The sequence below is a fragment of the Engraulis encrasicolus genome, chromosome 18 (assembly GCF_034702125.1).
Source record: "Engraulis encrasicolus isolate BLACKSEA-1 chromosome 18, IST_EnEncr_1.0, whole genome shotgun sequence".
In the NCBI taxonomy this organism is placed as follows: domain Eukaryota; kingdom Metazoa; phylum Chordata; class Actinopteri; order Clupeiformes; family Engraulidae; genus Engraulis; species Engraulis encrasicolus.
Window position 1 is genome coordinate 28,213,797 of NC_085874.1, and position 20,000 is coordinate 28,233,796.

Genomic DNA, 20,000 nt, shown 5'->3' on the forward strand with positions numbered 1-20,000 from the left:
GTGCCAGACCCTGTGGAACTGCACGGAGGACAGCATTCAGAATGGCACCGAGGAGCTGCTCCACACACTCGCTCTGTACCTAGGTGCAATATGCAGTCACTCACTCACAATGAAAACAAAAGAAACTTGAAGATTTGATACAACTCTAAAGCCCTATTCCGACGGGACTAGCTTAATCAGACAGCATGGTCAAACGCACTCTCCAAATGAAAGGACACGGATTTTGATGGGTTCGTAAACCAACACACAATTATTAGAATTGTTCCACGGGACCAAATGCCTCCATGGATGTGCAATAATGTGGAACAAGTGCAGTCATAATGAGTGTGTGACATATTTCAATCCAGTCCGAATCGGCCAATTCTATTACCGACGTCCTGAGATAAAAATCAGATTTCCCCATACATACATAAAACTAGTCCAGTCGGAATAGGGCTTAAGACAAAAATGAATGTTTTCTGGTAGGCCTACAGCTCGACACAACGTGACTATTTTTTGCTTTTCGATTGGGCACGTAAAGCGTGCTGTAGGCCTACCAGAAAACTGTCAGTGGAAAAGAGCCTTATGTGTTCTTTGGTTCGTCCTACCCACAGACGAGGAGGAGGCTCTGTCCCCCTGGTGTGACGAGGCCATGCGGGAGCTGCACCAGGTCTGCTGGGAGACAGAGTTCTGGCCCGTCGCCCAGAGGCTGCAGAGGAGGATCCTGAACCTGCCCGCCACCGCCACGCCCTCCCACCGAATCACACAAGAGCCTGCTTGAGCTGAGCTGAACTCAGCTGAGTTTGGTTAAATTGGACTGTTGAGTTTGGTTAAATTGGGTTGGGTTGGATTGGATTAAGTTGGGTTGGATTAAGTTTGTTGAGTTGGGTTGGATTGGCCTCCAGGGGACTATTCCAAAGACCTGGCTTGGTAGTTAAGTTAACCTTGAGGTAGTAGTGGTAAATCACCTAATAGAAGAGCCTTAAGATTTCATTTCTTTAACTAAATGACACATTTGGGCTGTCTGTTAGCAGTTTTACCACTTCCTGTAGGTTACTTAGCCAGGTTTGTTACTTAACCATGTCCTTGGAATACCCCTCGCCCAGTTCCTGCATTTCTTTGACTGGGTGTTAATGTGTGCATTCCAATATGCAGGCTCCCGTCCTCCACTTGTGCTTGTGGCCTCGCGTTTCCACAAAAACGTTTCCCCGCAGTCAGCCTTGCCACAACAATTTTTGGGGAACTGTTATTCATTCACCATCTCGATTGAAAATGAGAAAGTGACATTAGAATTGTGCTTTTGCAAGATATTGAATTAATTTACTGTTGTCAGAGATGTCATCTTGTGCTCACAAGCATGCAAAGGGAGGACGGGAGTCCGCATATTGAGTCTTGTGTTTACACCTCTACCACCATGGGACGTCACTCTCCTTCTCAGGGCGCGCTCTGCACTTTAATAGCTTTGGGTTTTTTTATTAGTACTGTATGGATCGTTAATTATGGGTTTACTCCAGGTACACATAAAAAAATGCTGTGTTAATAATTACACAGTTAGAGAGAGTACACTGAGACCAAACACACTCTAGAGGATGTTGAATTAACTCTCTAATGCCTCTTTTCCACTGCCGGTTTTCTGGTAGGCCTACAGCACGACTCGGCGCGACTCAGCCGCCACTTTTTGCTTCATGATTGATCTGTGTTGTGCCTATTCGAAAAGCAAAAAGTGACATCCGAGTCGCGCTGTGTGGAGCTGTAGGCCTACCAGAAAACCGGCAGTGGAAAAGAGGCATAAGTGTTGCATTGATGCTGCATTTTTTTTTTTTTTACTGTGTAGTGGTTTGTGCTTCTGACTGAATGTGAACAGCTTTGGGTGAACAGGTGTAACTGATTACGTACTGATTGCACTTTATTGTAAAAAAAAAAAAAAAAGGGTGGGAAAAAGGAAATGAAAGAACAACATGAAAAAAAAGAAAATGGTGGAAGTGATTTGGAAGTCATTGTGTGTTTTGTAGTTGCCTTGATACAAAGGGCTGAGGAACAATAGGGTTTTTATGGTTTAATCTGGGGAACACAAGGCCAGGGTTTTGTATTGTTTAATCTAAATCTGTGTTGTTGAGCTGAACGACTGCCTCTCAGGAGAAAAAAAGTACAATGCCTTCAAGCTCTCAAGTACTTATTGAAAGGATAATAGAAACAGAAACAAAGAAAACGACTGGAACAACACACTTTCTCTCCCTCTCTCTCTCTCCCTCTGTCCTAAATGGGTACATACACATCAAACATAGCATTCCCCTCCACATCCCTTCCCAAGCCTTTCTTACAGTAGTTATGGGACACTAAACCATGAAAGTACACACAGAGACACAGACACAGACACAGACACACACACACACACAGACACAGACACAGGAAGGCATTGTCAACATCTACTGTACAAAAACATGTCCAGGTTTTATATGGCGCGAGTCCACTGTCTGAGCCTTTGGCACTGTGGCTACAGTGCTGTATACCACAGCACAGCAAACAACCGACTGCCGGTAATTCTGGACCATTCCAGACAAGAAGGGAAAAAAGAGAGAGAAAGGGATGACGAATAACAAAGATTGTGACTCATAGCTCTGGATAAGGAGTAGGTGATGGGGAGGTGGGGTGGAGTAATTGACGAAGGCCACCCACTTGTCCGTCATAAGCAACCTTGACCCCATACAGAGAGAGAGAGAGAGAGAGAGAGAGAGAGAGAGAGAGAGAGAGAGAGAGAGAGAGAGAGAGAGAGAGAGAGAGCAAGAGAGAGAGAGAGAGAGAGAAACCAGACAACCTTTTGACTCTGGTTCTAGGGAGTTTTCTGCCTGGAAATCCTTTAGGCTTACACAGTGCTTTCTGCTTCCCTCAGTTGTGTGTGTGGCCTGAGTGGCCCGGCTCATGCTTGGTGTTTAGAGAACAGGGACGTTTCTCTTTTCGGCATAGCATTCGTCTTCTTATGACCACTCTGTAGCAGTGCAGGTCTGTTGGCTAGGCCAATGGAGACCTTAAATAACCCTAGCGTAAGTCCTTTCACTGAAAACTGATAGCAAATGCCGAATTTGTTGCGAAATTGTGCCCAGACCAAAACCATTCCTAAACCTAACCTGTCACAGGGCGTTGTGGAGCACGAGGCAACTTGTAAAGGCATCATACACAAACCCCATAGATGGTTGAAATATGTGTGTTGTCTTACTTAAATGCCAATTCAGTTCAGGATTTTACATGCTACCTTTTGAAAGAATGGACAAATAAGGACGAAAGAAAACTTTGTTCATCTCTACTGGTCTGTGTTTACAGAAGTTTAGATGTGCAGGCTTTAACCTGTCTCAGCAACCTATTGTAAGACAGTAGTGGACATATCCAACCCCCCTCATGTAGGCAAATTAAAGCTTGTGATTTCTTTCAATGTTGAGTGTACAAAGTGAAGAATAGTAATAGCACAGAGGTGATTAATATGATCTAAAACAGGGAAGTGTTTGTCACTGCAGAACTGAAACGGATGAACAACTCAAGAAGTGCTGAAGTGGGTCAGTATGCTTCACCAATGCATGGAAATGTGCAAGCTCAGTCACACACGCACGCATACTCACACACAAAATACAGTTTAACTATTTTTTTGCCCATTCAATGTTGTTTGATGTACATGTTTTGCTTTTTTCAATGGTTGCTTTGCAACAGCTGAATGCTGTAGCTGAACCAGAAATCCAAAATAAATAACACACTTACACAAGAAGTTCAAATCTCATAATCTTTTATTGTTTTTTTTCTGTTTTCTTATAAAACTGTCAGTAACCGAAGTCAGTCTCAGAAGTTTGGTAAAAAAAAAAAAACTTTTCAATCTTGTCTTTTACAGTCTTCTTGGAAAAGGAAAATAAATGGAAATTAAAAAAAGTACCATCCCCTCTCTCTCTTCTCTCCACCCATCTCTGTTCCACAAAGATGCCGACAGAATGCAGTACTGTGCTGTTTTATTAGTAAACAAACAAAAACCCAAATGAAATAACAGTGAAGATCCCTCCACAAACCTAAAGTGAAAAAACTCTGCTTAGTTACACTGGTTATGTTTGGGAATAAAAAAACAAACAAAAAAACCCAACAACAAAAAACAAGCTTCGTTCAGCCTCTGACTGCAGTGTCAGGGGTGACAATGATAGACGTCTTAAGCACGTCTGCTTTCTGCACATGAGCAGACTATACTCATCTGCGTCACAAAAGCTCAGTGAAGAGCACTTTTAAGAAGTTAAGAAAAAAAACCAACACACTAAACACAATGCAAATATCAGGAGGTATTTTAATATCTTGCTTATACTGATAACCCAAGACCTCGACTTTGCTTGGAAGTCGAGGCCTGGGTATTTGTTTTTGGGAGGGTGACCATATTATGGGTAACGTAGGAGAAAAGGAAGACAGGCCAAGTACTGAAGGTGTCAGGATAACACCAGCATGGATAACACAGGCAGGAAGACTTCTTTCTGTTGTTTTTTTTCTTGAAAGATTTTTTTTTCCAATCAGTTTTTTTTTTTTTTTAACTTTTGTTACGCATAAGAAATGGTCACCACACCATACTGCTACTATAAGCCAAAGCCATTTAGCTGGTCTAAAAAATAAAAGTGCCTTTGATTTTTTCTTTCCAACGTTTGAAATTTCCAACAACAAAAAAGGCTAGATTCTGTTTTTGATATGGTTTTCACTTTTCCATTTTTTTTCTGTTAGTCTTTTTCTTTTTTTGTTTGTTTTCCTGAAAACACTTTGGAAATGTCACAACGCTGAAACAAAGTGGTGTTGTTTTTACAGTAAACCTTTTAAAACAGGGCTCAGGCAGCGATTCTCTGATTTTCTCTCTCTCTTTCAGTCATTCAGCTCACATACACACACTTACTGAACAACAGGCACGCACGCACACTCATTCACTTTCTCTGAAGGTTAGCTTATACATATTCAGGTAATAGAGGTTCAGGATTTGATACTGGGGTTATGGTTGGGTTGGTCAGATAAAATCACGGAAACTACTTATCCAGAAATGTTGGAGTAGTGGGGGGATACGGGGCGTCTTTTCAGGGGTTTAAGCGTATTGAGCAGCACCATCAGACATTCAGGACTGTCTGCGGTTCAGGCACAATGTCAAAAACAACGACCACAACAACAAAAATAATACTCCAACCTCAAGCCATTCCCCAACAAAAACACACACAGAAAAAAACACAAACATACTTACGCACAAAAAAATGACAACAATCGTAATAGAAAAATAATTACTGATAATGATAATGCTGGAACCAGAGAGAAAATTCAGTAATATGCTCGTGCAGTATGAGTGCACATGAAGGGAGTTGGGGTGGGGGAGGGTGGCAGAGGGGGTAATTGTTCTCTCATGTCTCCCCCTCTTTTAGAAAGTCCTGGTTGTTTTTCATTTCCTTGTCACAACAGAGGGTGTGACTCCTTCACGACACAAGTGAAGACGTCCCACCTCTGTTGGATCTCTTCAAGTCAGTCTGATGGCCTCCTTTATAGCCCGAAGCGTTGGGCAGTGGGAAGGGTAGGGGGAGTTTTCAGAGCCATACATAAAGATCTATCTCTATAAACGACTCTGGGAGTTTTGTGGTTCAGACGCCCTCCTGTGGTCAGGCCATGGCACTGCAAGCCTCACAGCTGGGTCAGCTGGCTAGACCAAAGAAGTCATTCAGCGGTGGGCTCAAGCAAAAAAAACACACGCCTCTTGCTATAGACGAGGATTTTTTTTTTGTTTTCCTTCTGAATTGTCCTTTTCATTCATTCATTCGTCCACTCTTTTTTTGTATTGCTGTTCCCATTCATCCTTTTCATGGAAGATGCATTGTCTTGTCTCCGACCAACGACCTTCCTCTTTGACATTCTTGCGTTCTTCTGATTTTCCTGTACGTTTTTCTTTTTTTTTCATTAAAAAAGTTTTTTTTTTAATTGTATAGCATTTTGTAAGTTTCTCACAATAGCAACAATGATAACAGTAAAAACAGAAGGAGAGAAAAAAAGAGCCAAAGCACTTCATGTCATGTATCGGGTGATTGCTCTCAGAGCATACAGCAGCTCCGCCTGCATACGTGCTTCCATAAGAAGCAAATTTACATGTACCTGCAGAGAGGGAGAGAGAGAGAGAAGGGGTGGGGTGATGGGAGAGACAAACAGATGCAGTTAGATACGTTGCCCAATATTCAAACTCAATGAAATCAGTAATTTTTTTTACAAATTTGCCATGAAACGAAAAAAACTCAAGTCAATTTACTCCCCTAGACAAAATCAGCTCCAGGAAGTCTCCTCCCAACCCATCCCATTTCATGCCTCTTATTTCTGGTGTATGACTTTGAGAGAGAGAGGAAATAGAGATGTTTTCACATACTTTTTCAGAGTGCTGGAACTGCCTCCAGAAGCTCTCGTACATTCTCTTGGTGGTCTTCTCTGGACAGCAGACCATGGTCTTGATGTAGACCTTGAAGCTCCGGTCCAGGAGCTGGTTGATCTCCCCATAGTCATAGTCGTCATAGCTGAGGCCAGGACAGGACGAAACAGGAGGGAGGAGGAGAAGCAAGAGATGCAGACTTAGCACTGGGAGAAGATGCTTACTACATTCATCAAATTCCTGTAGCCCCTTAAGCTACGTACGCACACACACATCGCTGCTATTTACTAGCTTCTCGCTTGCTCGCCTACTCGCCACTCTCTCATGGAACGTTCGCTGAAAGTCTTTAGGCTTTACTGCCAATGTACAGGCGAGAAGTACCGAACTCTGCATTCCAATTGGTTACTCGCCTCGCTCGAAGTTAAAATATTTTCACCTTGGGATCCGCCCACATCACATCGCTTGTACAGTACTCGCCTACTCGCCTGCTAGTCTCGCTGGAACACATCGACATTCTATTGACTTAATTCGCTGAGCGAGTAACTAGCAGCAACGTGTGTGAACCTAGCTGTACTACGTACCGTTCCACCACTGGAACGTTGTAATAGTCACTGGAAAAAACATAACTACCATAGTACTACACCACTATGACAGTGCACAGAGCCAACTTGGTTGTTGCATTTCTGTTCATATTTGATTTCTGATCTCTGACATACAGTATAGCTACTTTGCATGTGTAAAATACTGCCAGCATTGTGTTGTTCAACCAACTTGTTAAAGAACATTGAGCGTCATGGTTGTATGAATTGTGCGCTACACAAATACAGAGATTACTACTACTACTACTACTACTACTACTACCACCGCTACTACTGCTACTACTGCTACTACTACTTCTACTCACCGGATGCCGAACATGCAGTGGATGTAGTTCCAGATGGCGCGGCGCAGCATGGAAGTGTCGACGCCCTGGTGCATGGCCATGGTGTTGTAGGTCAGGTGGTACGCCATCTGGAACTTCTCGTCCAGCAGCTGGCCCACGTCCGGGTACAGCCGGTTCACCAGCGAGTAGCCGTGGTCCTCCCAGCTGTAGTCCTGCGGGGGTGCCGGCGGGCAGTCACACACGGGGGTGGGGCAAGAGGGGAGAGACAGGGGACAGGGAGGGGCAGAGAATAGAAGAAGACAGGGTGCCAGGGGTCAGTCAACGGCAGCAGGGGTGGTGGCTGTGAATGCTGTGTGTGTGTGTGTGTGTGTCCGTGTACATGCTCAGGTATCCTTCAGTCAGTGGCAGAGGGGAGTTGTGCGTTCTGTGTGTAGTCAACAGGAGAAGGAGGCTGTACTGTGTGTGTGTGTGTGTGTGTGTGTGTATTGGGGGGATGACATGCTCTGCTATCCTGACGAAGTGCTGGTGAGGCAATAAGCTCAACACGAGTGCATATACCTGCACAAATGTATACGGCTAAACATTAGTTTGTGTCTATATGTCCACCTGCTGTGTGTGTGTGTGTGTGTGTGTGTGTGTGTGTGTGTGTGTGTGTGTGTGTGTGTGTGTGTGTGTGTGTGTGTCTACCTGCACTCTGAAGGTAGGCACGTGCTCTCCTCTCCTGGAGAAGTCCTTGTAGCCGTAGCTGGGGTCCTCAAAGTGGCGTGACACGTCTCTGGACTGCACACTGTCCTCGTCCTCTGCACACACACACAAAAAAAAATCCACATTACATTAACATTGCATATCAATCAGCTGACGTTTTGGCTACATGACGGATCGCTAATAAACTGGTTATTCTATGGTAAGTTCTATCCATCATGCTAAGCAACTTACAGTTATTACAGGGTACCGGGTATTGGTTAAAGTCCCTGGAGCAATGTGAGGTTAGGTCCCTTGCTGAAGGGCACGTCAGCCTTATGAACTGTATGGGATTTGAACCGGCAACGGCCTTCAGATTCTAAGACCAATTGCCCGACATCACAGACCCTCATAAACACTTAAGAACGTCCAAGAACACAGAGTACCAAATGCCATCTAAATACCTACTGGTACTTTGGTTCGACTATTATAACTATTATTAATAACTATTATTATAAACAACAACTAGGGTGGCATATAGCTACTACAATAGCTGTTTACCTAAGCTCGGGGCCCTATTTCAACATCCTGAAGAAGTTGGGCAGATGAGATGAATGGGTTGGACCAGTTACAACGAAGCGCCATTGAGCAATGCGGGTGGAATTTTGGGAATGGAATGCGACAGGAAACTGAACAGAATGTTGAATGAATGGACGGAATGCGGTGTCGCAATTAGAGGGTGGAACGGTGTGAGGGTGAGTTGGGTCAGGTATGCGCGTGTGTGTGTGTGTGTGTGTGTGTGTGTGTGTGTGTGTGTGTGTGTGTGTGTGTGTGTGTGTGTGGTGTAGGGTTTAGGGGTTGTGTGTGTGTGGTGTAGGGTTTAGGGGTTATTGGGTTTAACTGTGTTTGGGGGTTACCTACAGTGGCCGACCAAGAGCATACTCTCGCTCTTCCAGCCACTGAAACCCTAGTCCTCCAATGGCCATACTATGTACACTACGTATGTGCTACGTTTCCCCCTGCACTTTAGGCCTATATTGAAGGAGGCCACCTTCACAACAGACCCCACCTTCACTAGGTCCCCTGAAAAATATAATCGAATTGTATTGCAAATGTAATTTTGCTAAAATTTGCTTTACAAAACGTGTCATATTTCATGTGAAACTGTATGGCCCTCGGGCCATAAGCTCCCCACCCACGGTCTACACGCACTCGAAGAATGTGTGTGTGTATGTGTGTGTGTGTGTGTGGTGTAGGGTTTAGGGGTTATTGGGTTTAACTGTGTTTGGGGGTTACCTACAGTGGCCGACCAGGAGCATCCTCTCACTCTTCCAGCCACTGAAAGAGTGTTTGGGTGGCGGCGACTGAGTGTACGAGGGATGGAGGGATAGATGTGTGTGTGTGTGTGTGTGTGTGTGTGTGTGTGTGTGTGTGTGTGTGTGTGTGTGTGTGTGTGTGTGTGTGTGTGTGTGTGTGTGTGTGTGCATACGTGCTTGTGTGTGTGTGTGTGTGTGTGTGTGCATACGTGCTTGTGTGTGTGTGTGTGTGTGTGTGTGTGCGCATGTGTGTGTGTGTGTGTGTGTGTGTGTGTGTGCATGTGTGTTTGTGCTTGTGTGTGCATGTGTGTTTGTGCTTGTGTGTGTGTGTGTGTGTGTGCATGTGTGTGTGTGTGTGTGTGTGTGTGTGTGTGTGTGTTACCTGCGGTGGCCACCAGCATGCTCTCGGTCTTCTCGCGTTCGAAGCGCATGACCATCTCCTCCTGGCTGGCCTCCTCCTCGTCTCGGCACTCCTGCAGCAGCCGCATGCGCTCCATCAGCACCTCCACCTCCCCGCCCACCTCCACACCCTGCAGAGCACACACACACAGACAGGCTTCCATGTTAATATACAGTACACAAAAGTCAAAAGTCTTCCGCCAGCCACACACAAAAGCCCAATTTTTTCCTTCTTTTTTCAGATATGTTTTGGTCTTGAGAGAGAGACAGGAAACGCTTGGAAGAGAGACAGACGGGGAAGGGTCGGCAAAGGACCCGGGCCGGAATCGAATCCGGGTCGGCCGCATAGGAGACGAGTGCCCTAACGGTTAAGCCACGACTTTATTATTTTCGCATGTCAAAATAACTCATATTGCTGATTTATATTTCACTTATTTGCGGAAATCTGCTTCTTTTTCTACACCTTCAAACTGCAACGTGGGTTTTTAAAACAGTTAATATTAGCCACACTCACTCATCTGCATGGACATGTACGGCATTTTCTTCAGAGACACTTCCGTTCATCAATCAACTGTCTCTGGCCACTCTTTTCCTCTCTCTCTCTCTCTCTCTCTGTCTCTCTCTCTCTCTCTCTCTCTCTCTCTCTCTCTCTCTCTCTCTCTTCTCTCTCTCTCTCTCTCTCTCTCTCTCTCTCTCTCTCTCTCTCTCTCTCTCTCTCTCTCTCTCTCTCTCTCTCTCTCTCTCTCTGAGCAGGGGTGGTGAAACCTCCCCTTAGCCTGTAAACAGCCGTAAACACTAATATTAGCTTGTAAAAGGACACTGACTGGACAGCGAGGTGAACGAGTTCGCTGAGCTAGCCGTGAAAACGACCAGAGGCGGCACTACCTACCAGGAGTGGGATGATGGAACTATGGGACGTGTGTGTGTGTGTGTGTGTGTGTGTGTGTGTGTGTGTGTGTGTGTGTGTGCCTGCGTGTGTGTCTTTGACATTTGCACAGAGAGCACCCTTCATTTGTCGTGCGCCACTTAGTTACTCAGTTTCCACATCATGGCCACACATGACACCCACACATGCGCACACTCTCCCTTTATCCATTCCACTTACTCACCCACTCACACACCCCCACACACACACCCCATTGGGATGACTGGTGCGCACAGGTAGATAGACACACCCACACACACATACACACCAAGCACTCTGTTCCATCCACACGCAAATGATCTATTACTCATTACTTACGCACACAAAACACACACACACACACACACACACACACACACACACACACACACACACACACACACACACACACACACACACACACACACACACACACACACACACACACACACACACACACACACACACCTCTCCATTGACTTGCTGGTTGCTGTCCACAATCTCTCTCTCTCTACTGACCTGGTGATTGGCGTCCAGCAGCATCTCCTCGGTGGTGGCGAGTTGGCCGTTGCCGTTGGCGATGTCGCAGGCGCAATATCCGCCGGCGCTGACGCTGAGCGAGGGCGGCCGGAAGGTGTGTCCGCCGTCCGAGTGGATCTCGGGGCTGATGCCGCAGCCGAAGGTGAAGCTGGCCAGCGAGTGGTAGTGGGTCAGCAGCACCACCGCGTGGATCAGCTCCGCCAGCGACCAGCTGTTCTCCTCCGCCTTCAGCAGCTTCTACACAACCACAAGAAAGATACCAGAACAGCGTGTTAATACTTTACACATATTATTACTATAACATCTATACAGCTCCGCCAGCGACCAGCTGTTCTCCTCCGCCTTCAGCAGCTTCTACACAACCACAAGAGAGACACCAGAACATTGTGTTAATACTTAATAATGTAACTTTACACGTTATTGCAATATATCTATACATCTCCGCCAGAGACCAGCTGTGTTGCTCAGCCTTCAGCAGCTTCTACACCAACACAAGAGAGACACCAGAACGGCGTGTAAAACTTACACACAGTCATGTACTGTAGTAAAGGTCAGGGTGGTGCAACCACAGCTAATGCCACTATTGTAGGGATTAAATGGTTTTGTTTTTGTTTCTAGTAAATTATCCAAGAAGCATATTCATAGCAGTACATTAATTACCAATTTACTAAGTAATTTATGGGCCTTGGCTGCGGTTGCACAGTATGACATCTGAGCCCCCCCCCAAAAGCCGTCATTGACCCATCTATACGTATGCGTCAAGCTCTGCCAGTGACCAGCTGTGCTACTCTGCCTGGGCTGTAAGTCAAGCAGGCAAGGTTTTTTGGCAAAAAGGAAGTGACCTCAGCTCCAGATGCGCAAACGAAGACGGGTTACAATGGTAAATTCCATGAAAGCGACGCTCTCATATCGGGAAAGATCAGAACCGAGGATTAATCGGAAAGCGTGACAGACAAACATGAGGGTGTGTGTTCACCAGGGGCGGTCAATCAAATCCCACCCACCAGCCAGCCAGCAGCACTTGTTTTCATCCACGTGCCTGACTCAGAGTGGGGCTGCCAATCGCATAATCAATAAATCAGCCAGTCAGTCAGTTGGCGAACCGAGCTGTGGGCCGGCCGTGACCTTGAGGATCAATAGAGGGGTTAACTGCGGCCACGGCTGGCTGTGGTGCTGCGGTCCAGGCCATCATCAACATGCTCAGCTGTTGCACACCACGGGCCTGGGAGTCTGGGAGTGGATTGAACCGGTAACACGAACCGGGCATTCAACATTTTAGATGTACTTGTGTGTCAATGTCTAAATATCACCTCAAAGGAATTATCTGAAGAATCAAGCTCAAAGACACCCATACTACTACCACTACCAAAATGCCCAATATGCCAAGCAGGCCTAAATGACTATACCCATGTGCCAGCTGTAACCGCAGCTCTGTGCTCATGTGCAATGGCCAGCTGCTGTTTCAATGGTGGGGGTGACGTCCGCGCCAATGTCTTTTCCTGAGCGCTTCCCTCGGTGCGTTATTCCAAGAACAGTATGACGAAAAGGAAGAAAGGAGTCGCACACAAGTCAAACTGGGAACACTGATGATGGGCTAGACCTGAAACGCGTGTCCCTTGTCTGTCTGTGTTATTTACTTTATTCGGCTTTGCTTAATACAGTTTTGATTTTGCATTCAGCTCTTGTGCGCGACTCCTTTCTTCCTTTTCGGGCTTCTGTTTCCCACATGCCTCTGGAGCAGCTGAAGCATGTCAGTCAGCTCACCCGGAGGGAGCAGAAGCAAGAAAATAGCACATGTGAAACGCACGCTTCCTCTTTCAAGCCACATGTCAACTGTTTCCGTGGCATGGGTATTTAAACGCCCCCTGTGCGAGTGTGCATGCAAGTGTGTGGGTTCGGGTGTGTGTGTGTGTGTGTGTGTGCAAGGGTGTGTAGGTATGTAATGTGTGTGTGTGCAAGGGTGTGTGTGTTTGTAAGGTGTGTGTGTGTGTGTGCGTGCGTGCGCGTGTGCGTGTGTGTGTGTCTTCACGCAGGGGTGTTCAAAGCCCTGCATCTGACCCAGGGCACGGGGCTGTGGCCAAGTGGCTGGCTGTGGTCAGGTTTGGGTTGGGCCGGCCAGGCGGCTCTTTAAACACGGCGGGGAGAAAAAAACAACATAAGAAGGAGGTCAGAGCGAGAGACGGAGGTGAAGTCATCGCAGTTGCATAAGGAAGAAAAGAGCGAAAGGGTGCAACCCTTGTGAATGGACGTCTGTCTCGGAGATGGGGAGAGAGAGAGAGAGAGAGAGAGAGAGAGAGAGAGAGAGAGAGAGAGAGAGAGAGAGAGAGAGAGAGAGAGAGAGAGAGAGAGAGAGAGAGAGAGAGAGAGAGAGAGAGAGAGAGAGAGAGAGAATGTACAGTACGTGTGAATGAGGCAAAGTCAGACAGCTTGGAAGAAAAAAATGAGAAAAAAAACAAATGCCCCAGACAGACAGAACGGCATGACGTCAGCGTGTGCAAGGTGAGAGAAGTAGGCATGTCCTGTGTAAGAAATCTACCGCAAAACTGAGAGTGAATTACAGTGAATTTCAGAGAGAAAGAGAGAGAAAGAGAGAGAGAGAGAGAGAAACAGAAACAGAGACAAGAGAGAGGGGTAGAAGAGGAAACCATAGAACAATAACACGTTCCACAGACCTACATTGTGTGCAAGCAACCCCTACAAAAATCAAGTCACTTTCTGCGACGTGTGACTGCAAAAAAAGCCGACTAGCCCCGTGAGCTCAGGGTACGTGGTGTTATTTCTAGTAGTAATCATTCAAGCTCTCTTTGGTGAGAGCACGGTCTCCGGTTCCTACCTCGATGTGTTCTTTGGTGAGCAGCCAAGGCCGGTGGGCCAGGATCTTGTTGAGCTCCCCCAGCATCTGCACCTTGCAGGGGGCCATGTCCAGGCCCTTCAGCCACTTGGGGTCGCCCCCCACCTGGAGGAAGTCGTTCACGTGCAGGTTCACCAGGTACGAACACTGGTGCCGTGCCGCAGCCTGAGGGAGGGGGAGACAGAGAGAGAGAGAGAGAGAGAGAGAGAGAGCGGTGGAGAGTGGTAGAGCGAGAAAGAGAGAGAGAGAGAGGGAAAGGGGGGGGGGTGAGAGAGAGAGGGGGGGTTGTAGAGAGAGGAAGAGAGAGATGGGTGGGATAATTAAAGGAAAGGAGATGAGAAAACATGGTTAAGTTGACGTGAACAGAAAGTAGAGAGAGTGTGTCAAAATGACTTGCAAGAGTCTGTGTGACCGCTGATTTCAAGGTTTGTTTTGAGGTTTTAATCTCTGTGTGTGCGTGTGTGCGTCAGGCATGAGTCTGTGGTTTCAGCCTCAGAGATAACGCTCAGTATCACTGTGTGTGTGTGTGTGTGTGTGTGTGTGTGTGTGTGTGTGTGTGTGTGTGTGTGTGTGTGTGCTCTCCTCACCATGATGCCTATGTAATGCCTGTAGTGTAGTGAGAGGGGGCGTGTGTGTGTGTGTGTGTGTGTGTGTGTGTGTGTGTGTGTGTGTGTGTGTGTGTGTGTGTGTGTGTGTGTGTGTGTGTGTGTTCTGCTCACCATGATGCCTATGTAATGTATGTAGTGTACTGAGAGGGTGTGTGTGTGTGTGTGTGTGTGTGTGTGTGTTCTGCTCACCATGATGCCTATGTAATGCCTGTAGTGTAGTGAGAGGGGGTGTGTGTGTGTGTGTGTGTGTGTGTGTGTGTGTGTGTGTGTGTGTGTGTGTGTGTGTGAGTGTGAGTGTGAGTGTGTGTGTCCTGCTCACCATGATGCCTATGTAATGCCTGTAGAGTAGTGAGAGGGTGTGTGTGTGTGTGTGTGTTCTGCTCACCATGATGCCTATGTAATGTCTGTAGTGTAGTGAGAGGGTGTGTGTGTGTGTGTGTGTGAGTGTGTGTGTGTGTGTGTGTGTGTGTGTCCCCCTCACCATGATGCCTATGTAATGCCTGTAGTGTAGTGAGAGGGGGCGTGTGTGTGTGTGTGTGTGTGTGTGTGTGTGTGTGTGTGTGTGTGTGTGTGTGTGTTCTGCTCACCATGATGCCTATGTAATGTCTGTAGTGTAGTGAGAGGGTGTGTGTGTGTGTGTGTGTGTGTGTGTGTGTGTGTGTGTGTGTGTGTGTGTGTGTGTTCTGCTCACCATGATGCCTATGTAATGTCTGTAGTGTAGTGAGAGGGTGTGTGTGTGTGTGTGTGTGTGTGTGTGTGTGTGTGTGTGTTCTGCTCACCATGATGCCTATGTAATGCCTGTAGTGTAGTGAGAGGGTGTGTGTGTGTGTGTGTGTGTGTGTGTGTGTGTGCGTGTGTGCGCGCTCCCCTCACCATGATGCCTATGTAATGCCTGTAGTGTAGTGAGGGTGTGTGTGTGTGTGTGTGTGTGTGTGTGTGTGTGTGTGTGTGTGTGTGTGTGTGTGTGTGTGTGTGTGTGTGTGTGTGTGTGTGTGTGTGTGTGTGTGCGTGTGTGCGCGCTCCCCTCACCATGATGCCTATGTAATGTCTGTAGTGTAGTGAGAGGGTGTGTGTGTGTGTGTGTGTGTGTGTGTGTGTGTGTGTGTGTGTGTGTGTGTGTGTGTGTGTGTGTGTTCTGCTCACCATGATGCCTATGTAATGCCTGTAGTGTAGTGACAGGGGGCCGTCCATCTGCAGCAGGTAGTGCTGGGTGCGCAGGAAGCTCTCCAGGTACTGTGGGTGGAAGCCCATCACCATGGAGATGTTGTCCACGCGGCCCAGCGTGGCGAAGGCGTCCTCGAAGATGGACTCCATACGCTCCTCAACCTTGCTGACCGTCAGGATCTAGTGGGGAGAGAGAGAGAGAGAGAGAGAGAGAGAGAGAGAGTGAGAGAGAGAGTGTGAGAGAGAGAGAGAGAGAGAGAGAGAGAGAGAGAGAGAGAGAGAGAGAGATTAGGCACAGGGGCGTCTTAGAATGTGGGAACTGGAACATGCTAGTTCAGCACATTTTCATCTCAAAAATCCCCTGAGAGCAACTAAACCATATAGCTAAAGCAACACTCAACTAAACCATACCAAAATGAGGAAATTCAGCTCCTTTATTTTTAAATCCTTAGCCAAATTGAATTCGTGAAATAGGCTTTGTCCTGCTCTTTTTTTTGCAGATGAGTTTTTGGGTTAAGGGGGTGGAGGTTGGAGGAAATGAATATAAAGTATAAGGGCAGAGTCATAGTGTGTGTGTGTGTGTGTGTGTGTGTGTGTGTGTGTGTGTGTGTGTGTGTGTGTGTGTGTGTGTGTGTGTGTGTGTGTGTGTGTGTGTGTGTGTGTGTGTTGGACGCCACATGGTCGCATGAGCGCTACTTACTTCCTTCTCTGGGATAAATCTGCTTGGCCCGTTTCCAAGCGGCCTGGGGATACGTACTCCCATATCCTGAAATGACACAAAAAAACATCGAAAAATTACATACATATCATCATAATAACACACGTCCACATTCAATTATATGAATAACTTCCCCAAAAAAGTCTCAGAAACGATAAAAAAGTCACATCATATCAGATCATAAGCCGTCTTGCTCAGGGGAGTAAAGTGTGACTGAGTCACCAGGGCCCCATGTATGTAGGGGGCCCACACACAGTCAAATTTATGATTATGAAGATATCTGGCCGGGGGGAGGGGGTCATATATCTGCATAATCATAAGAGGGGGGGATCCATTGGGGCTGGTTTTGCTTCATCTTTTAGTGAATAATGACATCTTGAAAACACCAAAGCAAACAAAAAATATATAGTAAAACACATCCGCATAAATTAATGTGCACAACTTTGTTGAAAAATAAATAAACAAATAAATTGCACAATTGCCAAATCTGATAGCCAGTCATGAAGCTCTCTTGATTCACATCTGAAGAATAATCTTGTAATCAAAGTAGTGCGTCTGGCAAATTGCCTCAATAACATGCCGTTTGATTTATGATCCTGATTTCACCGCAACGACAATTGTCCTGCGCATTAAAAAACTAGCGCAGTCAGATCGCACAAAGGAAAGACAAGAATTTCACACAGCGTTTCATTTCCCCCAGTGCACAGTCAGCCAGCTCTCTGCAGTCTATATACTAGGATCGCTTGCAATTCCTGAGGCTCTCTCACACGAACAGTCTGCACACAGCGCAAAGTAACGTCAGCCAATAGCTCCTAACATTACATCATACACTTTGGGAACTGCGCTATGGCGTGCGCATTAGGTCGCTGTCCAAAACAAGTCTCCGATTCACAACTATCGTTGCCATTAGAAAGTAAATTTCGAGATATCTCTCGAAAGATCCGATCCCCTGAAACGCTCAACAGCGCCTCTGTGTCTTCCTGTGAGCTAAAGCCCCATTCAGATGGAAGGTCTTCGAATGAATGACCCACCACCAACACCAGAGGGGCAAACGAACACCACGAAGGTACTTGGGACATTCTGAGGTCTGTTCACAATTTCGCCATTTCATATCACACCAGAGAGTCGACACCGGCTTGCCAGAAAACTGAGAACAAAACCACAGTGCGAGAACATGAACGGAGAACCAGAAACGCGTAAACAAGGCAGCACAAAGAAAAGAAGCCCACTGCAGCAACTATCCCCTTCCCTGCATAGAACTCAAGCGCTGACACAAACAAGGCAATAAACTAGGCTACATCTCTCCAAAGCCCAACCAATTTAGGTTTCCAAAATAAGCGCCCATTTTGTAGCGGTGTTGTCATAAAAAGGTATGGTTGCCATTTACGGTTTTTTTTTCTTCTTACCTTTTTGTTAAGCCGTTCACAGTGTGTGCAAATCTTGATATAGTCCGTGACTGTTAACGGGTTGTTTTCCATAGTTTCTGTTGCCGATGTTGCGTGTCTCATAATTAATTTGTCCCAGAAAAATGTTCCGTTATGATGTTGCCAATAGTTCTCTTTCTGGGGGCTCGGTTCTTCGGCCGCTATCCCCCCTGCCCAGCTTTGTTCCTCCGGGCAGCGTAGGCAACAACGTAGACTCGTCAGCTGTGGAAAAGGTCTACACCAGAATATCGTTGCTCCTTGTCTTTTCTACTGGCTACATAAGGGAGGCCCTGTCTGTTTGACGCACCGCTGAACCAATCGGAAACGAAAAACAACAAGCCCCTCTCCAATCAACGCCAACGGGGGCGGGTCGTGAGGCAGAAACTGCTCAGGCTAGAAACGTGAGGGGGTGACAGGCTCATATCACACTATATTGAACTTATCGGGACAATTGTACGTCTATGTCGCTGACACGGATAGTTGAAGGCTTGTCTGCGTCATTCATTGCAACGGTCGAGCGCGTAAAATAGCCTTCTATCTCGCGTGCGCACAAATACTGTAGCCTATTTCCTTGTTAATCTATCCTTCATTTTCTTGGACGACAGGATCTCAACAAGTAGACTACGCCACTGATTTTATCTTCAGAATACAGGCCCTGGTAGGAACATATGCAGTAAATACATCATTGCCTCGCCCCATACCCTGTCTAGAAAAAAAAAACATCCTTCATAAGACGGGTAAAGCCATGGCTGCCATTATTCCTTTGTTCAAGACTAGTCTCTCTCTCTCTCTCTCTCTCTCTCTCTCTCTCTCTCTCTCTCTCTCTCTCTCTCTCTCTCTCTCTCTCTCTCTCTCTCTCTCTCTCTCTCTCTCTCTCTCATAAAAAGCGTTGCTGCGCTGCGCAGTGAGTGGTGAACTGCGCTTATCGGGATGACATCAGTCTACCCTACCTGCAGAACAGAACAAAGCAAGCTGCAGACGGCTAGAGAGCAAGTGGACAACAGACCCCCACAGCGAGCTGAGCCATGGGTACAACATAGGAGACATACAATCTTCCACTCGGCTCGCTGCGCATTGGAAGTAGGCTACTGACAGTCCCTGCTAGACCCAAAAGGGGATTTGGTGAGCTCTCTCTCTCTCTCTCTCTCTCTCTCTCTCTCTCTCTCTCTCTCTCTCTCTCTCTCTCTCTCTCTCTCTCTCTCTCTCTCCTGAATCCCAACTACCAACAGCTTAACATTGGTTTGCCCCCATGACATTAGGCTATCTCAGACCACTTGGTTGCTGCAGACAGGCATTCACTTGAACACGGGTGCAGCTGCACCATCACCATTTGTGCCGACTTGCCAAACGACCCAACAATACCAACCAAACCATACTGAAATCACTTCTGGTAACTTGCCATCAGTCACGCAAACAATACCACTTATACACGTCACGCACGCAGGCACGCAGGCACGCAGGCACGCAGGCACGCAGGCACGCAGGCACGCAGGCACGCAGGCACGCAGGCACGCAGGCACGCAGGCACGCAGGCACGCACACGCACACACACCTTTTTCACAAACAGGCCAGCACACACACAGTTGACGGTTACTGTGCAAAAAGGGAAGCAAGTGACAAAAACATGGTGTCATATTTCAACAGTGGATAAAACAATCCATTTAGGCGGATACATGATACACATAATTCAAAGCGGTCTGTAGCAGGACGTATAAAGTATATCACATATTACGTAGTACACACAAAGACATGCATGATATATTGCATTTTTGATGGACTGGAATAATGTGATCCTTCTAGCGATCATTTTGCAAAGTCATTTCTCCAAGCATCTTTGTCTGGGCATGTCCTGTCCTTGCCGTGACAGCAAGGGGCAAGAGCTAGCCTGGCTTGTTTTTTAGAGTGAGAAGTCCGCACACTTAGAATCCTTTTTGTTCTATTTTGCTATTTCATGGCAGGATAACGTTTCGACTTCAACAGTCTTCTTCAGATTTGGAATCTGAAGAAGACTGTTGAGGTCGAAAAGTTATCCTGCTATGAAATAATAAAATACAACAAAAAGGATTCTAAGAGTGCGGACTTCTCACTGAAAACTGCAGTTGGCCTTGGTCTTGCACCTTTCCCTGGGATGTGCACAAT

At 46.7% G+C, this 20,000-nt stretch overlaps 2 protein-coding genes across 3 annotated transcripts in view; one reads left to right on the forward strand and one right to left on the reverse strand.

Annotated features, from left to right (window-relative positions):
* armc2 (armadillo repeat containing 2) overlaps positions 1–2,089 on the forward strand; it is a 56,096-nt gene extending 54,007 nt beyond the window's left edge. Inside the window, exons 16-17 of the mRNA XM_063222132.1 lie at positions 1–83; positions 594–2,089. The exon at positions 1–83 is cut by the window's left edge and continues 57 nt beyond it. Coding sequence (XP_063078202.1) covers positions 1–83; positions 594–760 — 250 coding nt within the window. The 3' untranslated portion in view covers positions 761–2,089. The remainder of the gene's footprint in view (positions 84–593) is intronic.
* Positions 2,090–3,734: 1,645 nt separating this feature from the next.
* The window catches only part of sesn1 (sestrin 1), a 111,703-nt gene continuing 95,437 nt past the window's right edge, over positions 3,735–20,000 (reverse strand). Inside the window, exons 1-10 of one of the 2 annotated variants that reach the window (XM_063223382.1) lie at positions 17,844–18,118; positions 16,420–16,485; positions 15,699–15,899; positions 13,930–14,112; positions 11,076–11,333; positions 9,636–9,783; positions 7,944–8,056; positions 7,278–7,468; positions 6,374–6,518; positions 3,735–6,108 (exon numbers count right to left, since the gene is read on the reverse strand). In XM_063223382.1, the coding sequence (XP_063079452.1) occupies positions 6,022–6,108; positions 6,374–6,518; positions 7,278–7,468; positions 7,944–8,056; positions 9,636–9,783; positions 11,076–11,333; positions 13,930–14,112; positions 15,699–15,899; positions 16,420–16,485; positions 17,844–17,945 (1,494 nt within the window). In that variant the 5' untranslated portion in view covers positions 17,946–18,118 and the 3' untranslated portion in view covers positions 3,735–6,021. Of the gene's footprint in view, positions 6,109–6,373; positions 6,519–7,277; positions 7,469–7,943; positions 8,057–9,635; positions 9,784–11,075; positions 11,334–13,929; positions 14,113–15,698; positions 15,900–16,419; positions 16,486–17,843; positions 18,119–20,000 lie in introns of those variants that run through there. The other variant, XM_063223381.1, reaches the window with a different exon arrangement.